The 25888-nt window shown below is 50.7% G+C and overlaps 1 protein-coding gene across 1 annotated transcript in view; it reads left to right on the forward strand.

Moving 5' to 3' along the window:
- Positions 1–25888, forward strand: part of CAPN13 (calpain 13) — a gene marked incomplete at both ends in the record, with an annotated part of 68647 nt that overhangs the window by 22581 nt on the left and 20178 nt on the right. The window contains 16 exon segments of the mRNA XM_081253900.1: positions 346–420; positions 5192–5230; positions 5234–5277; positions 9781–9855; positions 10893–10995; positions 10999–11038; positions 13353–13495; positions 17616–17627; positions 19747–19779; positions 19781–19805; positions 19808–19949; positions 20983–21025; positions 21378–21398; positions 21402–21428; positions 24595–24652; positions 24751–24809. Of these exon segments, the coding sequence (XP_081110026.1) occupies positions 346–420; positions 5192–5230; positions 5234–5277; positions 9781–9855; positions 10893–10995; positions 10999–11038; positions 13353–13495; positions 17616–17627; positions 19747–19779; positions 19781–19805; positions 19808–19949; positions 20983–21025; positions 21378–21398; positions 21402–21428; positions 24595–24652; positions 24751–24809 (939 nt within the window).

Consider the following 25888-nt stretch of genomic DNA (forward strand, 5'->3'; position numbering starts at 1 on the left):
ACATGAAACCAGAATGCACTTTAAACCCCAATTCCTCATAGCTTGGAGGTGGTAGGTCTTCCCAACTCCCACAGAATGCCCAGAAGTTATGTCTTGTCTTGTGTCTCATTGATAGCAAATAATTGAAGAAGCCAGCAGCCCACGTCCTCAGGACTTGGTGGCCTTCTGTCTGTCATGGGTGGTCTCCTGAGGTGTGAAATGCTGGGGCCTCAAGCACCCTACAGCCTTCAGACTCTGCCTCTCTAGAAAAGAAATCCAGGAACACATGCCATTCCAACGTGAGTCAGTGGGATGCTTTTCATCTGGCCACAGCCCAGCTGCTGATTGAATAGTCCTCCTTTGAAGCTGACACATGAGTCCACGAGGATGGCAAACGGGCTGGTGAGTCGGCATGCCTACACAGTGACTGGCGCTGAGCAGGTAGGGCTCCCCGTGAACACGGTGCCCCAGGGTTCTTGCTCCCCTACACAAGAGTCAGAATCACTTGCCTCGGGGAGCCCAACAAGCTGAAACAAGTAGTGATCACCCCTGCCTCCACCATGGCCAGGCCCATCATGGACAATCTCATTCCCTCTCTTCATCCAGAAGTTCTGGTGCCCAGTATACTCATCCCCCAGGGACCCACCAAAAATCTTACTATCCTTGAATGGCCTCAGACAGGCAGAGTGTCTAACTGGTCTGGGGGATTAGCCCAAAAAGAAAGCAGAATTAACTACCCAATTGACTTTGGAGGAAATTTTGCCCCGAAAGGGTTTTATTTGTTACGTACCAACTGAACTGCTCTGACAAAGACACTCGAAAATGCAGGGGCTCAAACAAGATCAAGTTCACTTCTCAGCTAGGCAGGTGATTCCAGAGCTGGTAGCTGGCTCTGCCATCTGCAACATGGGGCTTCTATCTGTGAGCCCAGGGCAGCTGCCTCAAGTCCCCTCATTTCCCAGCCAGGAGAGGAGAAAGAGGCTGGGGACACTTATACATCCCTAAGGAAGGCACGTATCAGTAAAGGCACACACCATTTCCTCTCAGATCCCATGAGTCTGGAACTAGTCATGTGCCACCCTGAGGCCCAAGGTTGTCTGGGAAACATACCATCTAGCTGGGCTGCCATATGCCCAGCTAGAACTTTATTCCCATGAATGAGGGGAGGATGGCTACTGGGGGACAGCCTTTCTCCTTGATGCAACAACCGACTTTGGGTGGACAATAATGCATATCATCAGTGTGTGCAGTAGCTTTTGGTCTGGAAAACACTACTGAAGTCCAGCCTCCTTGATTCGTAAATGAGAAGCTGACACTTGAGAGGGGAAGGTCAGGGTGACACAGCTGCTTGAAATGGCTGGGCCCAGACACCACGACTCCTGAATTCCCATCTATGCTTATCACGCAGCCGTGCAGGGACAGCACTTCCTGGCCTTGTGATGAGTTCCCACAAATGTTCCCCCATCTCTGTAGTTCTCACAACTCTTGAGGTCTGATCATGTCTTCTAGGTCATAAGAGACAGTCTCGCAAACCCCAGGGTCCATTTTTCACAGGTATTTATGGGCCAAGGAATGCAGAGTATCAGCTTCTATTTATGGCCTGTTTCTCATATCTGCCTTCCCTCTCTGCGTGTCAATCTGTCTCTCCTGTCCATTGACCTAAGGCCAGTTACTCCATTGTTTTGTGTTTGGGTGAATGTTCCAATCTGCAAAACAGAGGCAAGGTGGGAGGGAGATGCAAGAGGGAAGAGATATGGGGATATATGAATATGTATAGCTGATTCACTTTGTTATAAAGCAGAAACTAACACACCATTGTAAAGCAATGATACTCCAATAAAGATGTTAAAAAACAAAACAAAACAAAGGAAACAAACAAACAAGAAAACAGAGGCAATATTTTCTGTCTCCCACCTTCCTCCCTAAGGAAATCAGTACCAAAATGCTTCCTCTGCACAGCAACTGGAGGAGAGTAGGCACTTAATAAATGCCTGCTGGATCAGTGGATGAATGTGCTTGCATGAGTGAATGAATGCATTTGTCTTTGGCCTATGAGGATGACATCACGGATTCTCCATCATAGAATATGTGAGGAGCTCAAATGACATTTCCCACAAACAAGGAAGAGGCCCTGATAAACCGAAGCCATAAGAGATCCCAGTCCCAGTGGTTCCAGATGCTCTTCCTCTGGGATCTCCCATGCCCTTCTCTGAATTCTCAGTGGAGACAGACGATACCATCATCACATCTGGCCACGGATGGACATTCTGCTCACCGTAGCTCCCCATCCCAGATGTGGACAAGTCTAGGTTAGGGAGAGAAAGTCAGCTTTCTTGTGTGCCAGCCTTGATCCAGGCAATGCTGCCTGGTTTACTGTGTTGACAAGACTTTGGCTCTGCTTCCAGATTTGGAAAAAGAGAACTGTGATCAGTGAATGATATCTGTGCTGGGCATGGAAGGAAGGAGCCATGGTACCTGCCTGATGTGCTGGCCATTCCTGGCAAGGCCCTTTTTATACACTGAGACGGCCTTTCTTTCTCCTCTGAATGCAGGGGAGAAGGGACTTGTGTATCCAGAGGTCCAGATGGCCATGGAATGTGAGTCCCGCAGAGGCTGGGCATGGGGATGGCAGTGACTACTGGCTTATAGAGCAGCCAAGTAAACACCTAGGGCCAAGGTCACGGAGGTGGACTGGGGAGTGGAAGTGCGGGCTTGGCTGGAGTTTGGGCTCGTGATGATTCTGCCCACAGCCCGGATGTTTCCTCCCCCACACCACACACTTTGAGTGGTTCTTATAACACAGCAGTCTGAACAGGACACTCCTGCGACAGTAGGTGATGAAGACCGTGTGTCCTGCATGATCCATTCCCGCCATTCTTGCCCCTCTGTGGCTGCTGACACTTCCCAGCCTGTGCTCAAAGGAGCACCAGCCTGGTGAGACGCTCTATGAAAGCAGTATTTGGATGTTAACATGTTAAAGGCTCTGAGAAGGCCTGTATTAACAATATAAGTACAGCTTGGTTTTAATCTACCATTAGCCATGAAACCATTTTTTTTTCTAGGAGTAACAATTAACTGCCTCTGGAACTTGCATTCAAGAGAATACTTTCAAGGAATTAATTATCCTAGGATAGATAACCTGGATCACCTCTTCCCAGTGGCACTCTTTCTGAGAGATCTGACCAGGGTCAGGGTACAGTCAGCAGCCAGGAGAGTGAAGCAAGAAAGCCCACCCATTCTCAGATGCAGCTGTGACCTTAGCCTCGAAGGTTACCCCTGAGGCACTTGGCCAAGGCCCACGTGATCACCAACAGAGCACTGTCCAAAAGAAGTGACACGGTCAGACAAGAGCCCAAGAACTGGATTAAAGGTTCTTCCTGCAGAAAGAGGAGGTTATAACTCTGACCACAAGTGCTAAGATTAAACCAGCCCATAAATGCAGTGTGCTTTTTAATCTGCTCATCCACCCTCTGGGCAGGATACAGACAGGAAGATAAATGAAATTGGCATTTTTTACTATGCACCTAGCTGGGTCAGTGACTCCCCGGGGCCGGGGGGTACGTGTTTCTCTGCATGCCTCATTTAGCCCTGCTCTCAGCCCCTTCCAGTCACTGGCCACTCTTCTCCCCTGTGCCTGCCTGAGCCCCTGACTGTCCCTTAGGCACTGAGGGTGGCTCATTAGCTCTTTGGGCCACCAGGTGACCATTTCTCATGTCCCTGTTCCATGGGCTCCGTCACCTGCTGGCAGTTAATAATACACTGTGTGCAAAGCCTGGGGTGCCTGGTCGGGGGCAGAGAGGGGCACCCCCATCCCATGTGGCATTAAAAGAGTACCTTCCACTGCAGTGTCAGCTAGACAGAAGTAGACAAGGAAAGAACCATACCCAAGCTGGGTTCTTGGGCCCTTGTCTGACCACATCGCTCCTTCATGGCACTGCCCTACTGGTGATCACGTGCTGGCCCAGGGTTTACGTGTAAGGTCAGGGTCTCGTCCACATGTGAGAATGAGCTGGGCCCTGGAGCAGCTGTATCCTTTCTCCACTCCCAATTCCAAAATTAAGAGCCTGGGCTTTGGAGACTGACAGTGGCTGGGATCAGAATTCCTCCTCTGCCACTTACTCTGTGGCCTTGGGAAAGTTGCTTAACCTCTCTGATGCTCAGTCTCCTCTGCAAGACGAGGATTATATGAATGTCTACCTCAGAGGATTGAAGGCCGTGGTGCACGTCACACACTCAGGCCTGTCTCCAAGCCCTGCCTCCACACACGGGTTTCTTTCCCACGTGGGGATATTCCACTCGGGACTTTCTCCTGTGACCTGGAATCAGTAAACAAGCCCGCCCCTTCCTCACCCCTCCAGGCCTCTGTCTCCTCAGACTACATTGGCACAGATCAATACTGCCGCTACAACTCAATCATGCTTTAATTCCTCTCACCACGCGGAGGCCTCCTGGATCCAGGAGCATAAGTTCAAAGGGTTGTGATTGTTTTGTTGTAACTTTTCAACAAACAGTCCTGCCCTCTGGCCTCAGTGGTCTGAAGGAGCAAGTGTGCCGGCCTCTGTATCTGGGACAGATGATGATGCGATCCCCTGGGGAAGGAAGGAACGTTCAGGCCACAGGGATGCCCTGCTCGCTGACAGAGGCAGGCTGCCGGGGGGCCGGGTGCAGCCCCGGGGCCGCAGGCTAGGAGGGCTCCACTCCCAGGCCTCAAAGCTCCTGGTCTTGCTCAAATCAGCCTCCTGCTGGCCTTGCTCAGGACAGTGCTGTGGAGACCCCAGCACAGCTCCCAAGGGGCCGCCAGCAAAGAAACAGCTATTTGAGTGGAATAGAGATGCCGGCTGTGACAGGGCATGGAGGAGGCTGGAGACCCATAAAGATGGCCCCTCTGCAGCCCATGGCACCATCTGCGCTATTTATCTGCTGTTGTCTCAGCTGGCGCAGGTTTTAGGATGCAGTCATACAGACTGAGGAGGCTGCACCTGCCCTGCAAGGTGCTGCACAGAAAGAAGGACCTTTTTCTCCTCGGTCTCATTCCAACTCCACACGGGCAGAGACATTGATTTTTTTTCCTTTCCATTTTTTTTTTCCTGCTACAGCCAAATGAGGTCGGAAGTTAAATTAGTCCTTGGAGGTGAAAAGCAGCTACATTCATATCCCTTCTGCTGACTTTTGCTGGAGAACACTGACAGTTTTCCTTTTCTGTTCTTTGCAGATTCAGTACAGGAGCGGCTGGGAGTATCTTATCCGCCTGTGAAACCCCTGGGGCAAGAGTGAGTGGAGAGGGCACTGGAGTGACAGGTATGGCTTTTTTTTTTTTTTTTTTTTTTTTTTTTTTGCGGTACGCGGGCCTCTCACTGTTGCGGCCTCTCCCGTTGCAGAGCACAGGCTCCGGACGCGCAGGCCCAGCGGCCATGGCTCACGGGCCCAGCCACTCCGCGGCACACGGGATCCTCCCAGACTGGGGCACGAACCCGTGTCCCCTGCATCGGCAGGCGGACTCTCAACCACTGCGCCACCAGGGAAGCCCGACAGGTATGGCTTTTGGAAACCTCTCTCTCTCCTTCATGGAGACCCTGTGTTTGGAGAGCATTCTGGCCCATGAGGGCAGCAGGTGGATCTCACTGTAGGTCTGTCCCGTTCACACCTGTGTGTGACTTTCAGTCGAACTCACACTCCCGTGGTGCCATTCACCAAGCATCATTTAAACACCTGCTGTGTACTCTGGAGTAAGTACACTGTGCTGGGTGGGTGCTGTGGGATGCATACAGATGACAAGAGACGGTGTCTGTCCTCCAGAAGGAAACAGTCTTGAGCGATGAACCCATATACCTAGAATAAGTACAAAATTAAAAGGGGTAGGGTAGGGCAGGAGTCAAGTTCTACTTGGCAGACAGAGATGGAGAGAAGGAGTCTCCTTCCATAAAAGGATCCCATGGGATTCTGATCCAGATGATGCCATGTCATCAGGATGGACAAGACTTCGTTCTAGGGGGAGCTGGGGAGCTGAGGCAAAGACCTGGCTGATTTTTTGACTAAGTCCACCTGCGCCGTCCATCCTGCCCTCTTGGTCCAGACTCCCACGAGCAGCTGGTGCCTTGCTGGTGGTAGGCGTGAACAAAGCTACGTGGGTCTCAGATGCCTCTGCTGGCCGTGTCCCAGGCAGTTACTCGCTGACCCAGCTGACCTATGGGGCCCCTGCTGTGTGGTCTGTAGTTTCTGGAGAGCTGGGCTGGTGTTTCCCAGCTGCCAGGAGGACTGATCCCTGGTCCCCACCCCTTTGCTGACTAAGAATGAGATGACCGTCCTGAGAGGGCTGGCAGGCCAGCCACAGGGCACTGGCTCCTCTCAGCAGCCAGCAAGGCCCAGCCTGCCCGCAGGTCTCTGAGGGCCTGTGTTAGATCCACGGAAAGAGTCGAGACACGTTGGCCAGCTGTGGCAGCTTAGCACAAGGGAGAACGTGATCTGAAAGGAAACACATGGCGTTCAAGCAGGAGAACGGGCCCCGGCCAGCAGTGAAGATCAACACAGGGCGAAGTGTGTTCTGGAGGCGAATGCAGAGTTCTCCTGTCCCTGCCCTGAGCCTGATGCGCCAGCCTGGGCGGTGCCCAACAGCCGAGGTGCCTGCACAGGTGGGGCTGGAGGGGAGGAGTATGAGAGAGAGGGAGAGGGAGAGACATGAATTCTTAGAATAAACCTGGCTGTGACCTCCCTCAGATGCTCCCTGGAGAACAGGGCAGCTGAATCCCCTCCTCCCGCACAGAAGGGGAATGAACCACTCTGGACGATATTTTACTCCCCGCCGCGCTCTCTCCTTTTATCTTGCCTCTGTCCTTTCTTCCTCCCTGGGGATATCCATGGCCCTTTTCAGCCCTCCCTCCCAATCATCACCCCAAGCTGCCCAATATGGCCCGGGGCGGGGGGATCCGATTAGCCAGAATCCCTGATTCGGGCTTGGCTGTTGCAGTAGGAGCGGAGGAAGCACAGATGTCAGAGGCACAGAGTCCCCTTGAGTGGAAGAGGCAAGAAATTCACGTGAGCTGATGTTCTGCCCATGTTCCCCGGGCTAACGATCAATTGACCAGTGACGGCAATAAGGGACCCCAGAGGTCAGGGAAGAGAAGCTTCCCATGGGTGGGCCTATTCAGGGAAAGCTTCATGAATGGGGTTGAACTGGAGTTCAACCAAAAACAAAGTATGACTCACTTTGGAAGCCATCCCTAGGTAGGCGGGAAGCGTTGGCTGCTGCGCTGAGCCAGGAACATCTGTAGTGTGTTCAGGGCCAAGAAGCTGGCCTGAGGCAGAGGAACCTGGGGGAGACGTGTCGGGGGCTGGAGCCAGAGAGCCTGGTGCCAGCTGAGAGGTTTGGATTTGTACCTACAGGCATGGGGGTTCACAAAGGCCTTTGAGCAGGGAGGAGAAGTGTGCAGAGCAGGGACGGGGGATGGACCCTGCCACACCTACTCTGGAGGATCACATACCCCGGCTGAGGGCTGAGGTTCACCATTCCCCACGAGCAACCAGGCAGGCTGGAAGGAAGCGATATGGCCGCATCATCACTGTCTCCGTGCACTGGTCGATTTCTTCCCTACGTTTTTAAAAATTAATTAATTTGTTTATTTAGTTATTTATTTTTGGCTGCGTTGGGTCTTCGTTGCTGCACACGGGCTTTCTCTAGTTGCGGTGAGCGGGGGCTACTCTTCGTTGCGGTGCACGGGCTTCTCATCGCGGTGGCTTCTCTTGTTGCGGAGCACGGGCTCTAGGCACGGGGGCTTCAGCAGTTGTGGCTCACAGGCTCTAGAGCGCAGGCTCAGTAGTTGTGGCGCACGGGCTTCATTGCTCCACGGCATGTGGGATCTTCCCGGACTAGGGCTCGAACCCGTGTCCCCTGCACTGGCAGGAGGATTCTTAACCACTGCGCCACCAGGGAAGCCCCTTCCCTACGTTTTAAGGAATGGAGACAGATGGGGAGGGCGGGTGGTCTAATCTCAACCATAATGGAAATTTCAATCACACACACTTAAAGACAAACTTGCATGAATCAATAGTGTATTGATTTACACTACATTTATTTTCCCTAACACACTGCAGAAAATGTAATTATCACTTAATTATAAAATTGCCATTTTACAGGAACACATCTGACTGGCTCAGCCTTCAGCCAGAAGCCTGAGTGGTCCCTGCCTTGCTCTCCCAGCACAGAGGTGACCCAGGCCCTCCATGCAAGTCAGTCCCAGAGAAGGATCTCATTACACTTTTGTGCCTTGGGGGCCCGTCGCCTATGGATGTGCCTCCACTTTCAGGAGTGGGCTGGGAAGTGACAGATGCTCCCTTCTGCCTGTGAGGTCTCCCTCCTTCACTGCAGACTTTAGGACTAGCTTCTGGGACACATTATCCCAATGAAGTAGACAGCTTTAATTATTCACTAATTACGCCAGCAAAAAATTATGGCATCCTACTAGGTGCCAAGGCATTGTGTTAAAGCCCTATGACGGATAATATAATGGTGAGCAAGGTCACTGATCTCATGGCACTTGGAGTCTAATGGGGGACAGCAAGAAATAAACAAGCACTAGTAACACAGGGTGCTAAGTGCTGAGATGGGAGTGGTACAGTGTGCCATGCGGGCTCAAAGGAAGCGCACCACAGGGGCGACAAGGAAGGTTTCCCAGCAGAAGTGCCTTTTAGGAGGAAAGATGAGTAAAAGTTATTGGGTTATAGGACTGAAAGGAGGAAGTGTATTCCAGGCAGAGGGAGCATCATGGTGAAGGCCAAGGCGGGTCTGGGTTGGGTGCTGCCACTGCCACCAGACAGACAAGTATTTCTAAGGAAATGAAGATGTTCATTATTGCTGGGGTGTACAGTTCAAGGGCGGGGGGACAGGGAGCTGCTCGGGTAAACCTGGAGAGGTAGGCAGAGGCCAAGCTCTGTTTCAGAGTTTGAAGTTCATCCTGAGAGTAAAAGGGCAGCACTGATATGTTTTAAGCAGGGAAGTACCCTAACCAGTCTTCTGTTTTAGAAAGATTGCTTTTTGTTTGTTTGTTTTTGTTTGTTTGTTTGTTTTGTGGTACGCGGGCCTCTCACTGTTGTGGCCTCTCCCGTTGCGGAGCACAGGCTCCAGACGCGCAGGCCCAGCGGCCATGGCTCACGGTCCCAGCCGCTCCACGACATGTGGGATCTTCCTGGACCGGGGCACGAACCCGTGTCCCCTGCATCAGCAGGCGGACTCCCAACCACTGCACCACCAGGGAAACCCTAGAAAGATTGTTTTGATTGGAGGTGTAGAGTATGAATAGGGAAGCGGGCCGGACTGAGTTCCGGGAGACCAGTGAGCCGTCCAAGAGGGAGATGAGGGTTCTTGAACTTAAAAACAGCAACAAGGATGGAAATAATTAGATGGCTTTGAGAGGGGTTTAGGAGGTAGAATCAATAAATCGTTAATATTTGGTGATGGCTTGGACGTGGAGGGTATGAGAGAGAATAACCCTTCATGTTCTCACTTGGGCAATAGAAGGAGGCAGAGGATGAGTACGTTTTGGGATACGTTGATTTCAGGGTCACGGTGGGGCTCTGGTGGAGACAAGGAATGGACCATAGCATGTATCCATCTAAAGCTCAGGAAAGAGGATGGGGCTGGGGGACAGCTTGGAAGCCATCAGCATAGAATCACCAGGTAGAGCGACACTGTCCACTCGCACCCAGAAACTACTGGAGGCCTTTGCAAAGGGCCCCTTTAGGGCCGCGTGTGGTTGAGATGAAACATCCTAGGGAGTCTCATCCTATGGTCTGTCTCTCCATGCCCAGGTCTCTGGAGTGGCAGGAGACCCACGACAAATGGAAAAGCCAGTTGTATGAAAATAAGGCTGATGGCGAGGTTTGGTACTTACTCTTTTTTCAAAATTAGATTTTAAATCTTTAGCTATTGGCCAAACCCTCAATCCCCACCCTTTTCCCTAAATTTTTGTGAGAATAAAGATTCACTTTTCAGAGACCTAGGTAGAAGGAGGCTATTTTCTCCACCAAGACACAAAAGCTTTGAAAAGGAAATTGTGTGTTCTCTCTTTGCATGAAAGGTATTTCCTCTCTGAAATGTTAGAACTTGCAGGAAATGTTAATGGTAGAAGGGAATATTGGCACCAAAGCTTTGAAACCAACAGTGTCCTGGAAACCAGGATGCATGGTTATCATGCCTGTAACTTCTTTTGCCATCTTTTTTGGAGCCCTGGAGTGCCACAGTCTTTCCTGGCATGAATTGCAAGAGAGGGACATGGGGGTTAATCTCCCAGCCCTGACTCTAGAGTTCTGGGTGAGACATCGGTGTCATCACCCAGCAGCTATGTAGGACTAGATGTTTTACAACACATCCCCAGCACTATGCTCACATCTTAAGGAATAAGATGGACATTTCTCTGAAGGGTTGTCTGGTTTATTCAATGACATACTTAAATAAAATTTAGCATGTGTGAAAAAGAGACTGGGTCTAAGTAATTAAGAATCAGAGGGAGAAATATAAATTAGGAGGAAGAATATTTCCAGTATCGCAACTTTAATCACAGGTGTGATTTTAGGTGTTGAATCCATTGTATTCTGATAAGACCCCAAGAGTGCATTTGGCAAAGGGCCCTAGGGAAAGGTGATTTTCCTAGCAGTGTGTAGGACCCAGAACAGAAGGAGACTGGCAGTCGTCTTGCTGGCCATGGGAGGGGCCTGAAGAACTCATAATATGACTCTGTCCTTGTCCTTCCAACCACTGGAGACATCAGAAGTGTATCTGACCACAAATGAACCAGAATGGGGCTCCGGCCTTTGGGTAGGACAGTGGTAAATCAATGGATACTATAGTTGATAGGCAGAGGTACAGTGAAGTTATGGGACAAACCCGTAGTCATTAAGTGATGTGTCTCTCTTTATAACAGGATGTCATGTCAAGATTTCCGAGATAACTTCTTCTGCCTATTTATATGTAACCAAGTTCCAGCCAGCCTGGACCATGGAAACACACTCCATGAAACATGGTCCTAACTGATGTTTAAGAACCACTTAATTCCAGGAAATGCGGAAGGTAGTTATGACATTGGTAATTATTCTGCCAGATGGGAAGCTGCCAGCCTTTGCCCTATCCCAGCTTCAGCTCTCAGCGGCCCTCAATTCTAGACCTGAAGAAGAAGAGGACTTTGTCAACCCAAAGGGACAGCTATACTTCTCCAGGGGAAATGATTGCTGGTGGGGGTGGGCCGGAGAATCTCCAGTGTGAATCCCCTGCTTTCTTGCTTTCCCACTGTCCTTCTACTAAGCTCCACCCACCTCCCAAGCGTAGAACGGGCCCACTGCTCTTCAGTAATTATTCCAGGGCATTGGAGGAGCTATGAAAAGAACACTGGACAGAAGTCAGGGCCTGGGTTAAACCATTGTTTTTGCCACATTTTGGCTCTGTGACTCTGGTCTCTCTGTCCTCAGTCTCCCCAACTGTACATAGTGGAATTTATTCACCTCTATCTTCCCCTTGAAGCCACAAAGCACCATCCAAGCATCAGGGAGCATATTCCTGCCCATGTTAATTGATGTATCCTGCAGCACCATACTGAAATCCCAGAGGTGGGCACCTCAGAACCTGTCTTTGGGCTCCCGGGAGATGAATCTTATTGATATGATTTTAAGAGAGTGAGTGTCATACTCTCACTGTACCTCCGGCTCCCCATCTGTGACATGGTTGAGTGAAATATCACCCTCTGAAGATGAACCTGAGCGTGCTCACACATCCTGGATAGGAAAAGCTATGCAAACAACATAGTTGTGCCTGTGTGTTTGTGTGTGTGTATGTGTGTTTGCACCTCGACATGTGCATTCCCTCTCCTTGGCACCAGCCTGTCGAGAATGGTGTGCTTGAATGACCCCACGCCTCCAGGCTTTTCACTCTGCTGGTCAGAGATCCTAGTCACCAGGAGACCATGGACAGATTCTAAGAAACCACTGAGTCGCTCGGGCAGCAAGTTTACTGATTCATCTTCCTGAGCTGCACCTGTCTGACTGTGGGCCAGCACCCCCAGATATTAGTGCAGATCGATGAACTGACCAAAATTATACATTGGTGCCATCTTTAGTAATTCCTTACAAGGGAGAGAGGGAAGGCAGGCAGCCGGCGAGCACCTGCTCTGTGCTGCTAAGTGCACTTGAGTGTGTCATCTTGTTTGATCCTCACAAAAAGCCGATGAACGAGATGGTCTCTATGTCTCCCTATTCCCCTTTCAGAGCTTCCCAATCGTACCCCAACCTTCTGATGTCTATTAATTCATTTCTAGCTTGTCTCATCTTCATTTATTTTTCATACATTACCTCTCATGCATTTGGTTGTGTTGTTTTGTTTTGTTTTTTTGGGCTGTGTCGGGTCTTTTGTCGCAGCACGCAAGCCCTTTGTTACAGTGTGCAGGCTTCTCTCTAGCTGTGGTGCACAGTCTCAGTAGTTGTGGCATGCAGGCTCTCTAGTTGTGGTGTGTGGGCTCGGTAGTTGTGGCATGCGGGCTCAGTAGTTGAGGCACGCGGGCTTAGCAGTTATGGCTCGCGGGCTTAGTTGCCCGGCGACGTTTGGGATCTTAGTTCCCCGATCAGGGATTGAACTCGCCTCCCCTGTGTTGGAAGACGGATTTTTAACCACTGGACCACCAGGGAAGTCCCGATCTCTCATGCATTTGAATCTAATGGTTTTCACGTTAGTTGTCTCCCTCTGGCTTTGGTGAGGACTCTTGGGTAGCAGAGTTCTATGAATTGCCATCTCTCTGCCTCTCTTCCTCCGTCTCCATTGATGCTTGGGGGATTGACATCATTTCATGGCTCCATGGTTGTCACCAATGCATACTTGAGGCCTCTGGAATTCCACTTATTATTATAAAAATAGCCCTCAACTTTACAGTGTAAGAAACATTTTCACCAAGTAGGAACTATACTTTCCCTCATTTTTTTTTTTTTTTGTGGTACGCGGGCCTCTCACCGCCATGGCCTCTCCCGTCGCGGAGCACAGGCTCCGGACGCGCAGGCCCAGCGGCCACGGCCCACGGGCCCAGCCACTCCGCGGCGCGTGGAATCCTCCTGGACCGGGGCACGAACCCGCATCCCCTGCATCGGCAGGCGGACTCTCAACCACTGCGCCACCAGGGAAGCCCTCCCTCCTTATTTTTAAGAGGAGGAGACTGAGGCTCACAAAATAAAGAAGCTTGTGTCACAACTAGTAACTGTGGGAATGGGACCCAGGCCTTAGGTCTATTAGCCCAAATCCAGAGTTTCCATCACAACCCATTGAACTGGCTCTCTGAAGTGGTCACGGTCCCATCCTGGAATGCCAGAGATGAGCTGAAGTCCAATCACTGCCCTTTTTCATGCAGGACCCCAGAGGGACATGCAGTACATCTTCTCTGCGCCAGAAAGCATGGAAAACAACAATGTCATCGTTTCCTTCAATTTTGTCATGCCACAAAATTTAAAGGCAAAAGACAGGACATTTCCACTGAAGTGCGAGGTGTTCAAGGTAAGGCAGCATGCTTCCGGGCTTGCCCTTTGAGGACATTTCTGTACACCTTGGAGAAAGCAAGCAGCTAGGCTGGGAGATTTCACCCAGCTGCAGACTCAGAAATAAAACCCAAAGGGTGATAGAGTTCAGTTGGTCCAACTCTGTAAATTTGCAGGAAAACCGGAGACAAAGGAGATTACAGTGGGACACACCTCCTGCCCTTGTCACTTGTCAGCATTTCCTGGTGCAGGCTCTAATGCTTGTTCCTTAAAAAGTAGGCTGGTCCAAGACCAGCTGTTGCAACAGTGCAGATTCCTGGGATCACCCCCAAACATTCTGAGTCCCAATCTCCATGGACGGAGCCTGAAAATCTGTATTGTAATGAGCTCCCCAGGGACTGCTTATACACAGAAATGTTTGAGAATCATTGGCTAAACTCTGGGAGGAGTTTAAGGAAAAAAAACAATCCTGGGTATACAGCCGGGAGGTACGTTTTTCTCTTATGCTTACACCAAAATCGGTCAAAGCTCCATGGTTGGCTTACGAGCATCTGCTTGGCCACTCATCCAAGGCCAGGTCTTCCTCTCCACCTAGCCTCCCCTCCCCTCTGATGGCTCTTCAGCCAGCCCTTCAGCTCCTAAGGGGCCATCCCGCTGCACACCCCCCAACACACACACTCACCTGCACACACACTAACTGTGAGTAAGGTGATCAGGGAATTCCTTTTTTTTTTTTTTTTTAATACCATGCAAAAGAAAGGAGTTAAAAAGAAAATCTGATACCTGTGCTCCCTCCTCCTTTCCCAAATAGTTTAATGCATCCCACAGATAAAGTGAAGGGTTCTCAAATCATACACCCCACAGCCTCTCTGCACGAGCATGGATAACTAAGATCGTGCAACCATCAAATGCTGGGATCCCCTGTCCCCCTATTAGAGGTGAAGAAACTGAGGCCCAGTGACGTGAAGTAACACAGTCAGAGTTAATGGCAGAGCTGGGGACCGGGAGCCAGATGTCCCTTGAGCCTTCAGTCAAACACACCCATCACTTGTGTGGCTGGAGCTCTGATTACAGCCTCTCTACGAAGGATCCCAGGAATGTTCACTGAGACTAAGGCAACATTCACAACTAGGGCCTTAGCCCCATCATGGACAGGCAGGGCTCCTGGGTCCTGAAACAGTCCTGTGCGCTGGCTGTGGTTCACTCTAATACGAAGGCCTCACTGATAGAGAACTTCAGAGTTCCAAACATGTTCCCATTCATTGTCTCCAAAACCCCAGTACTCCTGCTTTTATAGATGTGGAAACCAAAAGTCAGCGTGAATGACCTGCCCAAGGTGCAGCTGGGTGGTGACAGGGGAGTGCCCGGTACCAGAACTTGTGGTCCCAGGACCAGGGCTCTCAGCAGGACATAGGCACTTGCCTTTCTGGTGGTGCTCACAGCTCAAACAAAAATATGTTTCTGGCTCTAGAAGGAGGAGAACCCTTTGGGTTCTGCTCTCTCTGAGCATATTTCCACATCATAGTTGCATGAAATCAATGGAAAAGAAATTGTTGGGGTTTAGCACCATACTTTCGAGGTTCCGCAAACCAGCTGAGACTATCAAAGAACATCTCCTAAGGATGCAGTAGTGGACAGTTGTCATTTTCATCACCACTAGGCACATGAACACCCTTTCCATGAGGGGGGAACCTTGGTGAAAGGCAGGGCCTGGTCTCCCACTGCAGCAGTCGAAGAGGCCAAATATTCCCTCTCCCCAGCCGTTGGATGCAAAGGGGTAGACTTGTGGCCCAGGCTTGTCCAATTAGATGTTCTTGGTTACTCTAGGCCTTGAGTCTTGAGGAAGTAACTAAAGAAGCTAGGACCAGCTGAGGGATTCTTTGCAGCAAATCTTTGGGGCAGCAATGCAGGCTCCTGTGGTGGTATCCAGCTGTGTAGCCACCTCTTCTCATTCCTGCCCACCTTCCGAGTTGCATTCTCTAGATTTCCCATTGACTCTGATTTATCTTTCCCATAAATGACCTCCTGTTCACTCCACCCTGGATTAGTTTCCATTGTTTTCTGCCAAGGATCCCAACTGATTCAGGTACCTTCTAATCTCACCTCAGAGTCCCCTAATCTCACCTCTGAGAAGAACAAAATGAAAGGAGTTGGGAAGGGCTAGGAAGGGACTGAGACATCTGGTCTACCAGCAGGGATTGAACAATTCAATTCAAGTCCTGAACCAGACAGGACTCTTAAGAATATCTCAGCCAGCTCTTCCCTTTCCTAAGGAGAGACAGAAGTCCAGAGAGGGTATGAGGTCTGCCCCCCATGCACAAAAACTGGGGGTGCTGTTCATATTTTCCTCTGATACTAGTGCCCCAGAGCCGAGCAACACAGCAGCCTTGTGTTTACTGATTTGCCCAAAGTCTTTACAGTTCAGGAGCCCTGGCAATATTGTAATCATATCTGTTTTTTTAAATGTTGCCAAGCCCATTTGTCTACTTTTCGGCCAGAGATACCTTATTTCTCAGCTGCCCTTTTGCTGAAGGGGCATGTAGACCTGTGACCTCCTTAGGCTCCCTGGAGATCCCTTTGGATCTTGCAGGATCCTGATCGAGTTAAACACCAAAGAACAGTCCAGACCTTGACAACTCAAGAGACACTTGGGTTCCTTTCATAGTTCTGCTGAGAAACAGGCTATGTTGGTGCCAGCAACTAGGCTCTCTGAGACTCCAGGGCTCTACTGGTGTTCATGGGTACAGCGCTGCCCAGATGACAGCTGCATATATTTCTGCAACCTTGGCATGGGCCTGTGTCTCTCCAACTTCTATGGGAGCACTGCTCTGCCTTGCATCAAACCAAGCACAGTTGGTGTACAAATAGGCAGGGAGAAGACAGGACAGAGAAAAAGAGCAAGGATGGATAAGCTCCATCCTCCCCCAGGCTGGAACTTTCCACCTCCCTTCCAGCTCATTCCTGATCTCCAGATAAGTCTGCCCAGGCAAATCAAATGGCCTGTACACCTAAGCGGAGCCCAGGATCAGCAGTAGGATAGAACTGAAACGCATGCCAACTGTGGAAGACAGTGCATGGAGGTGGTGGGTATTAATTACAAAAAAAAGCAACACAGCTTGCTCTATTCTCACCTCTGCTACTGAGACTGCAAAGCCTCAGTTTCCACACCCATAAAATAAGGAGCCTAGCATATGCTTAGGATTACTGTGACAACTCAACACATTACATGCAAATACTTTGCAAACCATGAAGTGGCTTAAAAATGGGACTGCATCTTCAGTGCCTCCTTATGCAACATGGACAGACGGAAACATAGGTATTTCCACATTCAGACACACACATACATCCCTACAAACACTGAGGTACAGTGATTGGGAGGAGGGGAATGCTAGAACAAATTCCCATCATGCTTTACAGTGGTCTGATGGAGTAACGGTTTCCTTCTCCTTGGAGCTCCAACTCTGGGGAATTTGCATTTGATCCAGGTTCTGTCTTCCCTCCAGTTCCCATCACTGTCTCTTTTCCTTCCAATTTTGTCATCACTGCTGTGAAGAGTAACCAAGCTGCGATGAGAAAGGGAGAGTCTCCTCTTCTCAGACACCGTCCTCCCCTTCGATTTCCTGTCCCCTTCATGCTCCCTACAGCAGTTGGGTTTCCTTTGTCACAGCTCTGCACAGAGAATGAGTGATGGTCCCTGTTCACTCCCAGGTGTTCCAGGGAACAGGCTGGAAGTGCAACAAAAAAGGAACGCAGGGCCCTGAGCCAGGCTTCTCAGATCTGCTCGCCTTTGGGTTTTTTGGGGGTTTTTTTAAATTTATTTTTGGCTGTGTTGGGTCTTCGTTTCTGTGCGAGGGCTTTCTCTAGTTGCGGCGAGTGGGGACCACTCTTCATCGCGGTGCGCAGGCCTCTCACTATCGCGGCCTCTCTTGTTGCGGAGCACAGGCTCCAGACGCGCAGGCTCAGTAGTTGTGGCTCACGGGCCCAGTTGCTCCGCGGCATGTGGGATCTTCCCAGACCAGGGCTCGAACCAGTGTCCCCTGCATTGGCAGGCAGATTCTCAACCACTGCGCCACCAGGGAAGCCCACGCCTCTGGGTTTTAGTTTGAGTTCCTGAACCTGCCTTTCTTCTCTTCCCTCAGATCGACTATCAGGTATGGCCACCGCCCCTGCTGCCGTCTGTCCGTATTGTTACGCCTCTTCCAACACCCTTGACCTCAACGTGTCTCTCGCTGTTCCGTGGCTGCCAATTCAGTCTTGCTATGTCCTGTAATAGATACAAGCTTAGAACTTCCAAACAGGTCAACAATGCAGGGAATATTTCAGCTGTCCTTGTCTAAAGCTGGATCCCTTAGGCTGTTCTCTGGTTTGACATTCCAGAGGGAATGCAACCATGAAACCATCCTCAAGCATTTGGCCCATGATAGATAAGATTGACGCTGCCCATTCCTTTTAAGATGAGAGACAGGGCTCATGGGTCCCTGGTGGGGCGGGGGTGGATCTTTAGCTTCCTGTATTCTTTGTCAGCCCCCAAACCCACCACAACCAGGATGCATGCAATGCAAATGCAAGTTCAAGGCACATCCTCCAACTCTTCTTACAACCACATCACCACCACCACCCTCCCTCCCCACCCTCCCAACCACCCACTACCTCCTGCCCCTACCCACCCCCGGCCAGTAAATATTCTGGCTTGGCATGGGTGAAAGGTGACCAAAATATGGGTAAGGATGGAGACAGAAAGATGGAGTTTGGGAAACCCAACCTCACAGGCACTCAAACCCCTTTAGATGTGAACTCTGTGATTCATCTGTTGCCCAAGGGTAGGTACATGTGCCAGGAGGATGGAAGGGAAAAGGGAGGGAGCAGGATGTAGCCACAGCCAACGGGTGGTGACTGCAGCCTGCTGGCAGGTCCAGGGAAGCTCCTCCGGCCCTTCCAGACGTCCCCCAACAGGGAGACAGAGGCTGGGTCCTTGAGCAGGGGATACACAGAACCCCAGGCAGAAAGCAGACAGCAAGGAGGTCTGCCTGTCATAGCGGCGGCCCAGCCACAGAGCTGGGTTTAGGATCCAGCTCTGGTTCTCAGCACAACAGTCATGGAATGAGAATTTCTGGAAGGGCTTCAAGGGAAGCAGTCAGGTGCAAGGAACGAGTCAGGGTTCTAGTTCCCAGGCCTGGAGAACGAGGTGAGGACTTGATCGAATAAAAGGCATGAGCCGCATCCCTAGAAATAGAGGGTCAGGTCTTGTGATTGTAGGAGGCTCAAAGCCCACACACGTCTGTACACAGTGCCTCCCCATGTGCATACGTGTGCACGCACACACATACACACACACGCAGAACAGTGCTGGCTGTCTGGAGAAGAACTGATCTCATCATTTCTTTTGCCAGAAAGGCCCAAGCAAGTCAGGCTCCAGAGACACTGGCGCTGCTGATCATGTCAGCAGCATCAGTTTGGAGACTCTGCCTAGCACCCCGATGCACACCAGCAACAGTAGCCTCAGCGTGCAGCCCAGCCTGGTCCCCACCCCTTGAAAAGACCCTCTCCCCGTCTCCTTGTTTCCCCCCAAGGCAGAGCTCACAAGCAATCATTTCGTGCTGCGTGACCATTCTAAATGGAATCCCCATCTCAATTGTGTTGGGGAAAATTTATTTAGTAAAGGGTTTTTATCATGTAATATGTATGTGACGTCCGGTAATAGGAACTGCATGATATTTATTGTTTTATCTCTAAGAACATATTGAAATAAAAGGAAAATGATCAGGGCCTATTATTCTCCAGTGAGAAGGCATTTCAGGGCTTTACTGGAAGGAAGAAATGGAGGGAGTGAAAGGACTCCAGCCCTGCAGTGCTGCAGGGGTCCAAGGAGTGCTTTGCAAAAGGGTCCAGAGAGAAAGGACTCCAAATTCCAATACTGAATTACGTTTTGAATTACTGAATTAATTCAGTATTGGAACAATCTCACTAGTTTTCATGATTCGTCTTTGTATATAAGCAGGCAGATAAACCCAGAAGCCCAGGATGCTGTAAGATTTAATGAGGTAAAACCATGTTATCATATTTCCCCCCATACATTGTAGTGTTAGCATCTATATTAAATAACAGTCTGAACTCTATTGCATTTCGAGACTTCGGGTAAGCAGTGTCTCCCTTTTCAGGGCCTGTAGTGCTGTTTTGGTGGATGGAGAGGGGTCTGGGAGGTAGGGGTCTCTCCTGGTAGCCGGGGCCCATGCACAGAGGGGTTTCTTACCATCATCACGTCTCTTCCAGTTCCAGCATTTCCGAGAGGGATTGCCGTCCACAATTTTTTTCCAAGTTCAGAATTGCTGAGAAGGCATCGTTTCTGAAACCACATGCAACCTTACAGAGTGTTTCAGCCTGAGCCCTGGGACCTATGTGGTGGTCGTCTCCTCAGGCAGAGAAGCAGTTGAGTTCTTGCTCCGAATCTTCCTAAAGATGCCAGACAGTGACAGGTACAGAACTTCTGGGATTCTAAACGTTTTATTCTACTTAATTTTATAAAAACGCATTGCATCATTCTGTGCAGCAACACACTCTGTTAGCAGGGGACACAGCACGGCCCCCGCTCTCAAGATGCTCAGCACAAAGTGGGGGCGAGAGAGTCTGTGAACCAATAAGTAGACCACAAACAGGATGCAGCCATTGCTTGACGGAAGTGCAGGGGCGTGTGGGAGGACAGAGTGGAGGGATTCCCTCCCGGCAAGAGGGACAGAGGAAGGCTTCTTGGGGGACTTGGAATGTGAGCTAGTCCTCAATGGAAAACCTAACGGTGTTTCCCAGGGGAAGGCAGTGCAGGTGGAGGAAAAAGGCATGAGCAGAAGCAGGGAAGTGGGTGAGCATGGGGCTCGTTGAAGAATGAGCGATGTTGTCCATACACACAGGAAGGTGGTACGTGGCATGCATGGCAATTGTCTGAAATGCAGACAGAATGTGGGGTACATCAGGGAGACAGCGAGACATGGGCCTGAGTGATAGAGTCTGATGGTGGAGGGTCTTCACTGCAGTGAAGACTGGGATCAACAAGCACACACCCTGCTGGGCACCTCATGCCTTCTTGGCCCCAAGGCAGACATCACTACAATCATGGCAGTCTTTACAGTTGAGCATGGACGAGGCCTTCTCAGTCCAGCATGCCAGATGGTCACTGTGCCACCATTCAGAGTTGGAACCTAAGACAAATCTTATTTGCCATCCTGGCAATGGGGGTTATGATACACGTGTATCTGGTTGTGAAAGGAACAGTTTACAAAATGGTTTGAAGACCAGGGGAGGGCCACCTGAAAGACTGGACACGAGGTCACGATGCTCATCTGTCTGCTGACTGCCATGGCTGCCCACTTCACAGCTTGCTGTGCTGAGGGCTCTCCACGTGTGTCCTTGGCATAGATGCCCAATGCCTGCAGGGATGCCTGCCACATGTAGGCGTGAGCCTCCTTTGAATAGTGAGCTGGTCATCCTTGTCACACTGTCCCCCTGATTTTCTAGGAACTTGGGCGATAATCTCAACCTCAGACCACTGCAGGTAAGTGTGCAGCAAGGCTTGGTTGGCAAACTTCACTGGGTCACGTCCCCTCCCCAAGAGCTTCTATCTCCTTCCTTCTTGCCTCGCCACTGACCAATGAAAGCACAGATACCACAATGGGCTGGTGATGACTCAGAGGGGCAGGGATGAGGTGAGAAGACCAGGCCTTGAAGGCCAGGCTGGACCCAACCATCTTCCTTCCACAAATTCCCATTCCCCAGAAAGGTTTGATCCAATTGCTGGATGAAGCCTCTGTCTCAGATCCAGGTGGAAGGTTCTGGGGCCCTCACCGTATCAGACAGGCAACCTCCTTCCCCAGAAATTTGATGTTGGCTCTTCTTCCTTAGATCCAGGCAAGTCATCCAGAAATGCCTCCCAATGAAGCATTTTCTACAAATACGCTCAGCAGGTACAGTACTTAGCATGACGGTGAGAGGCCCTACATAGGACAGGTGATGGAGGGGCCAGAGGGAAGGAAACCTCTCCCAGGTCCTTATCAGGATAGAGAGAGGAAGATGACTTGATGGGTGGTCGTGTCAGCCTCTCTCCCTGGATGTCCAGAGCTGATCTGGAGAGATGGGGCGCCCCACCTGGGTGACATCTGGGGTGAAGTGTAGTTTGGAAAGGAAGGGCCTGATTATAGGGGAGTGAGCTTTTTAAATCTTCAAACAAGCAATTGGCAATACCCCTTGAAGTCTTCCCCCTTTCTGCCACCTCCCACCAACGTTGGCATCCATCTTCTCGGGAGCTGGCCAGCTTCAGAAAGCACCAACAGCCTGCTTCCTGCTAAGCCACCTACGTGCACCAGGGATTTTCCTAATGGTTTAATAAGCCGTTATAAAGAACTCCTTGACTTGTCAGGAGAAAAAAACAGCTGCCAAGGGCTCTGCACGCTGGGCCTTTTACCATTAGTCGTCATGTCGGTGTGGGAAGTGGAAAGCCATATAGATGATCGTGTGTACCGTGCCGGCCTCGGGCAGGCAGGGGCCAAGGACAGGAAGATGCTAGGCATTGAGAAGGCTAACAGGGCATTGGTAACCAGGAGGCAGCCAAAGGGAAGTTATTCAGGTAGCCTGGGCCCAGAGATAAAAATAAGGAGAGATGAAGAATGTGGCTGGCATGAGAGTACATGTTATAGGGAACAGCTCAGTATGAACGTCCTTGAAATCAACACTAGTCCAGGGTTCAGGCCCACATCTGGGCTGACTCAGAAAGCACTTCACTTGATGCAAAACAGGATCTACTATGGCGAATGTCCCCAGTCTGTGAGCTTCTGAAGGCAGGGATGACATCGTACGCATTCCTTGTCCCCAATAACTATCACTGTCCTTGGCACAGAGAAGGTGCTCAATCCATCTGCACTGAGTTAAGACAGATCCACTTCCCCAGAGCAGATGCTCTAGCTAAGGTCCCTTCCCCTAGGTGGTCAGCAGGACCAGATTAGGATATGCGAGACCAAGCTTCCTTCAGGGGCAGGTGGCAAAGTCCTCAACGTGGTCCATGAACCTGCACCTCTGAAATAAAAAATATAATTTGTCATATGATAAGTGGTACAGATTCCCTAATCAGGACTTTTCCAAACAACAACCAAATGTCTTCTCATAGAGGGTAACTGGCAGCCCATATGAGGCCTTTGTAGGAATTAGAATAGAAGAGAGATGGAGCTTTGTGCCAAGGTGCATGGCTTGAGAGTAGAACCCAGACTGGACTCCAACTTCTTTTCACCCCTTGGTGGACACCCTTGAGCAGGGCCAACCTGGCATCATTCTGCACAACCTGCAAACTATCCTCAGAGGTTGTGTCCTCAAAAGAAAGTTGAGAGCCAAATATTCGTCCATGTACTCTGTCCTGTCTCCCAATCTCTTGTACCCCTTTATCAGCCATAGTAGTGGTGGTGGTACCATAACCCAGGGTCCGCCTGTGGGAAAAGGAAGGACACACTCAGCCTTTGGGACAGGCCACATCCATCATCTATCATTTATTCAATCAGCAAACATGTACAAATACCCTAGGATGTTCCAAGGAAAGCAAAGCATCAGTCCTTAGGCATCTTCCATTGAGGTGGTAGAGGCCAACATGCGGTTCTTTGGGCGTTTTGTTCAGGCCACCTTTATCTCCATTCCTAGCCCCATGTCTTCCAACATTTGTTGTTTACTGGGTGTAGGGACCAGGTCAGGGGCTGTCCCAGGGTGGGGGATATGATCCATGCCCCACAGCTGCTTACATTCTCACGCGACTCCATGTAAGTTGGCATTCCTCACCATGGCAACTGCTCTTTATAGTGAGGTGCCATGATTCTTTCGAGGAAAAAACTCAGTTGATGGCGGGCACACAACACTAACTTCCCTGGCATGACCAACCAGTGAGACGTTGGAGCGATGATCTAAGGGCCAATTTCAGATGCTGGCAGGATGTGTTGCACTGGTGACATCACTGGGGGTAATTTTTCCAGCTAAAGGACTCCAGTAAGGACAAACTGTAGGGCTGCTTTTGCTTTCTGTTCTGGGTGGTGAGGCCACCCTGGGGACTGCTTATCTGTTGTCTGTGTGGTGCTGGTTCTCAGAAGACCCCAAGGAGGCACCTCCTTCCTTCTGACCTAGTGCCAGGCCACTAGCCACCTGCTGGGAGCCCTCACTCCAACTCCTCCCGTGGAAAAGCTTCCCCAGGGTGGTGATGTCCCATCATGCCCTCGGCTTTTTACCAGGCTGGGTGAAAGAAACAGCTGTATGGAGAACAACTCTGCTTCTCTGTCAAATCGTCACGGAATCTGCTGCCCATAAAACTGGCCAGTGTCCCCAACAGAAAAGTGAAGGCAGTTAACACCTTCAGAAGTTCAGGCCAGGAAAAGTTTCTCTCCCCTCAACCTCAGCTGCTTCCCGTTTTTTATCCGAGGAAAACCATGATGTCTCCCTTTCTGCTTCTGTGGCTGAGAAGACTAATGCTAAGTTATGTGCTCAATTAGAGCAACTTGTCACTTACTTTCTGGAAGCAGATGGGGGAACACACCTGTAGGGCTGAACTGATTCATTCAACAATACTTCTCCTGAGGGGCTCCCAAGTGCCAAGTATGGTGGGGAGGAAGCAAACACAGCTTTCAGCCCAGTAATGAATAGAGAGAGAAATGCAAGGTGACCCACACCAGGTATCAAATGTCAGGAGTAATCAGCACTACAGATGTTCAGGAAGGGAGTTATCACCAGGGCCTGGAGCAATCAGGAAATGCTTCATGGGAATCCCCTGGTGGTCCAGTGGTTAGGACTCCACGCTTTCACTGCCGAGGGCACGGGTTCAATCCCTGGTCAGGGAACTAAGATCCGGCAAGTCATGCCACGCAGCCAAAAAAAAAGGAAGGAAGGAAGGGAGGGAGGGAGGGAGGAAGGAAGGGAGGGAGGGAGGGAGGGAGGGAGGGAGGGAGGGAGGGAGGGAGGGAGGGAGGGAGGGAAGGAAGGCTTCATGACAAAGATGAGATGGGAACTAAGTGCTCAGAAATCCCAGTGCTTTTACAGTCAGGCAGGTGTGCCCCTCTGCTTCTGGGCACCGATGTGATTCCTGCATCCCTTCCTCATTTGGATCAGGGGCCGGACATTGATGCTACCCAGGTCCAGAGCCTTCTCAACCAGGAATTCCTAAAAGGTAAGGAGGGACCTGCTGGCCCCAACCCCATCCCCGTGGCCACGCCAGTCCTATGCCACCCTCTCTGACATTTCAGTCCTTCCTGTTCTCCCCCTCAGGACCTCCAGGGGACACATTCTCTTTGGATGAGTGCCGGAGCGTTGTGGCTCTGACGGATGTATCCTTTGCAGTCATCCCCCCTCCCCCAGCTCTAAGAGCCTGTCTGCTCCGTGGGCTTCCCCAGGGGTCTATTTAGGACACTGAGGAACACTTTTCTCACCCTCCTTGTTTTCGTTCTCTGTTCTGAGGGCTCAGCAAAGAGCCTGGGCTCCTGGGGATTCTGCAGCAACTCGCTCTCCAGAACCTCCATGGCAACAATAACAAAACTTACCACCTATCAGGCGTCTACTGTGTGCCAAGAACTGTACTGATATATATTTTTTCCCTCATAATTCTTGCAATAACCCCTGTGATATAAGAAGTATTGTCCCATGATCCAATGGAAGAAACAAGGGTTCAGCCCAGATCACACAGCTAGTCAGAGTTTGTGTCTGGATTTGAAGTTGGAGTTTTCAGCCTCCAAAGTCTATGTTCTAACATTATCCTTCACTGCCTCCTTGTAGCACCTGTGGGAACTATCGTCCTTACACACCTCTCCTTACCACTGGAGGAGTCCTCACTATTTAAATTCCTTGCCCAGCAAGCCCCCAGTTCAATAAAGATAACAACCACCAACACTTGCAGAAAACTCTTCAGTCTGCACGGCAGTTACACCCCATTATTACTATTGTGCTGCACTTGCAGATGAGACTGGGCTGGGACAGTGCAGTGACCTGCCCACGTTCCATGGCCACAAGTGGCAGGGCTGGGACCCAACCCCAGGTCTCCTGCCTCCCATCCTGACTTCCACTCTCCCCTGAGCCATTTCTCCCCTGCCCTCCCCATCTCCCCTCTGGCTCCTCGTGGGTGTATCCCCCAGCTGCTGCCTTGCAGCTCTTCCCTCAGGTGTGCACGGTCTCCCTGGAGTGACACGGATCCCCCGGCACTTTCACTCTTAACAAGGCTCAACTGGGGATGTGAAGCCAGCCATTGTCAAACAAGAAGCCTTCCTGATGAAATTATCAGTCAGGCCCTGTCTCTGCTGGCTGTGGCTTGGAATCACCCAGAGACACTGCTCATCCCTGCAGATGAGTCCAATGGCCCTCGGCAGCCCCACATCCTGGGGCAGGCAACCCTAGGGGAGGTCATGTCTGCAGG

This window comes from Mesoplodon bidens (assembly GCF_964165515.1).
Source record: "Mesoplodon bidens genome assembly, chromosome: 14".
In the NCBI taxonomy this organism is placed as follows: Eukaryota; Metazoa; Chordata; class Mammalia; order Artiodactyla; family Ziphiidae; genus Mesoplodon; species Mesoplodon bidens.